The sequence below is a fragment of the Numenius arquata genome, chromosome 24 (genome assembly GCF_964106895.1).
Source record: "Numenius arquata chromosome 24, bNumArq3.hap1.1, whole genome shotgun sequence".
Lineage (NCBI taxonomy): Eukaryota > Metazoa > Chordata > Aves > Charadriiformes > Scolopacidae > Numenius > Numenius arquata.
Genome location: NC_133599.1, coordinates 5,825,568 through 5,831,599, shown reverse-complemented (window position 1 = coordinate 5,831,599; position 6,032 = coordinate 5,825,568). Strand labels below are relative to the sequence as shown.

At 68.4% G+C, this 6,032-nt stretch overlaps 1 protein-coding gene across 1 annotated transcript in view; it reads left to right on the top strand.

The window, feature by feature from the left end:
• Positions 1 to 2,848: 2,848 nt before the first annotated feature.
• The window catches only part of LOC141475282 (ataxin-7-like protein 2), a 5,684-nt gene continuing 2,500 nt past the window's right edge, over positions 2,849 to 6,032 (top strand). Inside the window, exon 1 of the mRNA XM_074163550.1 lies at positions 2,849 to 3,318. Within this exon, the coding sequence (XP_074019651.1) occupies positions 2,849 to 3,318 (470 nt within the window). The remainder of the gene's footprint in view (positions 3,319 to 6,032) is intronic.

The following is a 6,032-nucleotide window of genomic DNA, read 5'->3' as shown; positions in this document are numbered from 1 at the left end:
GGAGGAAGGGCCACCACGGCCGTTGGACGCGGCGCGGGAGGAAGACGTTGTATTTATTATTTTTACGGTTGTGACACCTTCAAGCTCTTTCTTTTGCCAGCACCGTGTCCCGCCCGGTGACACCGAGGATGGAGGAGGGAACCCCCGAGGCTTGGCACCCCCCCGTCCCAGCTTGCCCACCGGGCCCCCGAGGTGGTCCAGCCCGGGGTGAGCGGAGGTACCCCCCCCCAGCCATGCTTGGAGGGGACAGCCAGACCGTTGTCACGACGTGCCACCCCTGGGGTGTCAGGGACAGCGGTGGGGTGGCAGCTCGTGGGGTGGTGGCTCGGCGTCGGGGGGAATTGGGATGGGGGGAGAAGCGAGCGGTGGGGGGGACAGGGCAGGAGGGGATGGGGGGGCTGGAGCAGGGGACTCGGGGCATGGTGACATCGGGGACCGCCAGACACACACACCCCCCCCCCCCCGAGTGTGTTATGCCACAGCCCGGCCCATCCAGTACCATTTTTGACACTTTTCAGCCCAATTTCAATGGGGTGTTGACCCCCCCACCTTCTTGACGCCACCCCCGACCACTCCGCCTGCCCCCCCAGAACATCCCCAGGGACACACGGGGGGGAAAGAGCAGGGGGGTGGCATGTGCCACCTTCACCCCTGTGCGCGGGTCCGGGTGGGGACACAGCCTGTCCCCAGAGCGGGTGTTGGGGGCCGTGCCACGTGTGTCCCCCTCCCACCGACGCCCCCCCCCCCCATACGACGCATACGACTGCGGCACAGCATCGGCAATAAAGCTCACCTGGCGCTTCCTTCACCTCGGGGACGGCTTGGGGACACGGGAACACGGGGACATGGGACATGGGGACATGGCACGACTGGGGGGTACCAGGGTGGTTGGAAACAGGCTCAGCGCCCCCCCAGCCCCACCACGGGGCCACCTCATCTGGGCGCACCGGGGCCACCCCAAACTGGGCATCCCAGAACCATGTGGTCACCCCAAACTGGGCACCATGAGGCCATGGGGCCACCTCAGCTGGGAATACTGGGAACACCTCAGCTGGGCACTCTGGGGCCACCTGGTCACCCCAAGCTCGGCACCATGGGGCCATGTGGCCACCCCAAACTGGGCACACTGGGGCCACGTCGCCACCTCAAACTGGGCATCCTGGTAACCACGTGGCCACCCTAAACTGGGCACCCTGGGGCCACCTGATCACCCAAAACTGGGCACCCTGGGGGCCACCTGGACACCCCAAACCGGGTACCCCAGGACCACGTGGCCACCTCAAACTGGTCACCGTGGGTTCATGTGGCCACCACAAACTGGTCACCCCAGGGCCGTGTGGCCACCGCAAACTGGGCACCATGTGGTCACCCCAAACCGGGCACCTTGGGGCCACCGGGACACCCCAAACTGCGGGGGTGACACCCCCCCGGGGGCTCCCCGGTGACGGGACCCGGGATGCAGGGTGGCCACCGGGGGGGTGGAGGGTCCCCACTGGCCCATCCCATTTCCCCCCCCCCCAGTGATGAGCCCGGGCTGCGAGGCCGAGTCGTGGCTCCTGAATTGGGGCAAAATGCCCATATTTGGGCATTTCACAGGAGGGCAGCGCCGTGTCCCCAGCGGGAGGGGGGAACCGGTTCCGGGGAACCGGGAGGGGGGAACCGGCGGGAGGAGGGCACACCGGCAGGCGGGGGGTGGGAGGGGGGGTCCCTGCAGCCCCCACCTCGCTCCTGCCCCATGGGGTGCCCACCGCTCACCAGGGAGGGACTGGGTGGGGGGGGGGCGCTCAGAGCCCCCCCGAACCGGGCACCGATCCGGGCACCCCGGGGGAACCACCACCCGCCAACCGGTCACCCCGGCGGCCATTGGGCCCCCCCTGAGACAGGCACCGCGGACCGGGGCACCCCGCCATCCCCGGAGCCCGAACACCGGTAGGGCGCGGGGGGGGGGGGGGCAGTGCCCGGCGGCAGCCGGCAGGGAGCGCTATAACCGACCGGGACACGGCACCGGCAGCGGTGCCCGGTGGCGACCGAGAGGGGGCGCTATGACGAGTGGCGGCAGGAGCGGCGGCCGGCAGGGGGCGCTATAAGGAGCGGCAGCACCGGCACTGACAGCGGTCGGCGGCGGCCGGCGGGGGGCGCTATAACGAGAGGTGGCGGGGTCGGGGGCACGGGCAGGGGGGCGCTGTAACGAGCCGGGACGCGGCACCGGCGGCGGTGCCCGACGGCGACCGAGAGGGGGCGCTATAAGGAGCGGCGGCGCCGGCAGCCGCTATAACCAGAGGTGGCAGAAGAGGCGGTGCCCGGCGGCAGCCGACAGGGGGCGCTATAAGGAACGGCGGCACCGGCGGCCGGCAGGGGGCGCTATAACGAGCAGCGGCGGAAGCCGTGCCCGGCGGCGACGGAGAGGGGGCGCTATAAGGAGCGGCGGCACCGGCAGCGGGCGGCGGCGGCCGGCGGGGGGCGCTGTAACGAACGGGCGGCGGAGGCGGTGCCCGACGGCGACCGAGAGGGGGCGCTATAAGGAACACCGCCACCGGCAGCGGTCGGCGGCGGCCGGCGGGGGGCGCTATAAGGAGCGGCGGGGGAGGAGGCGGTGCCCGGCGGCGGCCGGCAGGGGGCGCTCCGAGTCGGCGGGGCGGCACCGGCAGCGGCCGTCAGGAGAGGCGGCGCCGCCGGCCCCGCTCCGCTCGGTACCGGCGAGACAAAAGGCGGCGGCGGCGGCGGCGGCGGAGGGGGTCGGGGTGCGGTGGGGGGGGGGGGGGGGGGAAAGAATTGGGGAGGGGAGGCGGTCGGTCGGGGTTGGCGATGGACGTCGGGGCGGCGCCATGAGGAGGAGACGGCGGCGAGCATGGCGGCGGGCGGCGGCGGGGCGCGGCGGGGGCTGCTGAAGCGGAAACCCAACTTCACGCTGCAGGAGATCGACATCCTGATGAGCGAGGTGCTCAAGTACGAGCAGTTGCTCTTCGGCGCCGCCGCCAGCACCGTCAACGCCTACGAGAAGCAGAAGATCTGGTGGCGCATCACCAACAAGATCAACGCCGCCGGGCGCAACCAGCGCGACATCGGCGAGGTGAAGAACCGGTGGCGGGGCCTACGGCGACGGGCCAACGATAAGATCACCCGACACCGACAGGAAAGGCAGGGACCCGCCGCTCGGCCCTCCGCCCTCAGACCCGGCAACGGCAACGGCAACGGCAACGGCTCCGGGCCGGGCCCGCCGGAGCTCGGCCCTGGCCCCGCGCCCGGTTGGGGAACGCGCGGCGCCGCCGGTATCGACCCGCCGGTTCTCAGCGTGGAGGTGGTGGCGCCTCACGGTGGGTGCGCGGGAAGGGGGGGGGGGGGGTTGGCGTCGGGGGACAGGGAGAGGTGCGTGGGGGGACACGGGCATGGAGGTGTGGGAAGGGGAGAGGGACACGGGGAACAGGGACTGGGATACGGGGGGACCAGGACAGGGACTTGGGGGGACCAGGACTTGGGGGGATGGGGACATGGACACGGGGGACTGGGACATGTACACGGGGGACCAGGAGAAGGACATGGGGAACAGGGACTGGGACACGGAGGAACCAGGACAGGGTCACAGGGGACCAGGACAGGTGTGGGGGGTGACTGGGACAGGGACACGGAGGGCCGGGGCATGGAGGGACAGGGACATGGACACGAGGGGACCAGGACAGGGACACAGGGGACACGGATAGGTTTGTGGGGGGACTGGAACAGGGACACAAGGGACTGGCACAGGTGTGTGGAGGGACTGGGAGAGGGACATGGGGGACCGGGACTTGGGGGGACAGGGACATGGACACGGGGGACAGGCACAGGGACACGGGGGAACCAGGACAGGGACACGAGGGACCAAGATCGGTGTGGGGGGGTACTAGGACAGGGACACGGGGGAACAGGGCATGGACGTGGGGGACAGGAAGAGGGACACGGGGAACAGGGACTGGGACACGGGGGAACCAGGACATGGACACAGGGTACCAGGACAGGTGTATGGGGGGACTGGGATAGGGACACGGAGGACCGGGGCATGGAGGGACAGGGACAGGGTCACAGGGGACCGGGACAGGTGTGTGAGGGTACTAGGACTGGGACACAGGGGACCAGGACTTGGGGAGACAGGAACATGGACATGGGGGACAGGGACAGGGTCACAGGGGACTGGGACAGGTGTGTGGAGGAACTGGGACAGAGACATGGGGAACTGGGACTTGGGGGGACGGGGACATGGACACGGGGGACAGGCACAGGGACACAGGGGAACAAGGACAGGGACACAGGGGACTGGGACATGGTTTTGGGGGGATAGGGGCAGGGGGGACTGGGACATGGACATGGGGGACAGGAACAGGGACATGGACATGGAGGGACAGGGCAGGGACATGGAGAACTGGGACAGGTGTATGGGGGGGAACCAGGACAAGGACGTGGGGGGACCAGGACATGAACACGAGGGACTGGGACATGGACACAAGGGACAGGGAAAAAATGCATGGGGGTACTGGGACAGGGACGTGGGCGGACCAGGACAGGGACATGTGGGGACCAAGAGAGGGACACGGAAGACTAGGACAGGGACACGGGAACCAGGATATGAACATGGGGGGCCAGGAGAAGTGTGTGGGGTGACCAGGACAGGGACATGGGGGAACCAGGACGGTGACATGGAGGAATGGGAGCAGTGACAGGGGCACTGAGACCAAGACATGGGGGACCAGGACAGAGACATGGAGGACTGGGACAGGGACATGGGACAGGGACACAGGGACCAGGCTGGGGGGGAACTAGGACCAAGGCGCTGGGACCAGGACAGGTGTGTGGAGAGACTGGGACAGGGACACTGGGACATGGATACAGGTATGTGGAGGGACTGGGACAGGGACACTGGGACCAGGACATGGGAGACTGGGACATGGATACAGGTGACCAAGGCAGGGACATGGAGGGTTGGGACAGGGACGTGGGGACACTAGGACTAGGACAGGTGTGTGGAGGGACTGGGGCAGGGGCAGGGAGGATCAGGACAGAGACCAGGGGACATGGAGGGGACATAGACACAGGGGAGAAGGGCAAGGGACATGGGAGACTGGGACAGGGACGTGGGGAGACCAGAGTAGGGACATGGGTGACAGGGACAGCAACAGGGGCACTGGGACCAGGATGGGAGGATACCAGGAACTGGCCTGGGACGTGAGGCACTGGAACCAGGACAGGGACAAGGGACAGGGCACCAGGGCAGGGGACCAGGACAGGACCAGGAGCACGGAGACCAGGGCAGGGACATGGGGGGACATGGAACAGCACAGGGGACTGGCACTAGGCCAGCAGCAGGAAGGGACAGACCAGGCCAGGGATGGGAGTACCGGGGCTGGGACAGGGACACGAGGGGACCAGGATCAGGACAGGGACATGGAGGAACATGGACCAGGGCCGGGACAAGGGACGGTGGTACTGGGATCAGGACAGGGATATGGGTGTCTGGGATTAGGACAGGGACAAGTGACAGGGGGTCCTGGGACCAGGACAGGTGTAAGAGGGGGGCTGGGAGCGGGATGGGGATGCGGTGGGATTGAGACAGTGACATGGGCAGGACCAGGACAGGGATGGGGACATGGGTGGGACCAGGACAGGGCCAAGGGACATGGGGATACTGGGACCAGGGCAAGGACATGAGGGAGCTGAACTGAGACAGGGACATGTGGGGACCAGGACAGGGACATGGGGGGGTACCGAGACCACCCAGGGACATGGGGGCACCACACTGAGGACAGGGTTATGGGACCACTGGGACCAGGAGAGGGACAAGGGACATGGGATGGGGCTGGACCACGATGAGGGACCCGGGGCCATGAGATACCTACGGATGGGAGCAGGGACCAGGAGAGGGGACATGGGAGTAGAGGGATGGGGACACGGGAGAGAGACACGGAGGAAGCAGCGGCAGGAGGGGGCTGGGTGGCTCGGTGCGTGGGGCGCTGGGGAGACGGGGGGGGGGGGGGGGTCCCGCCAGCTGCCCCGCGCTCTCCGTC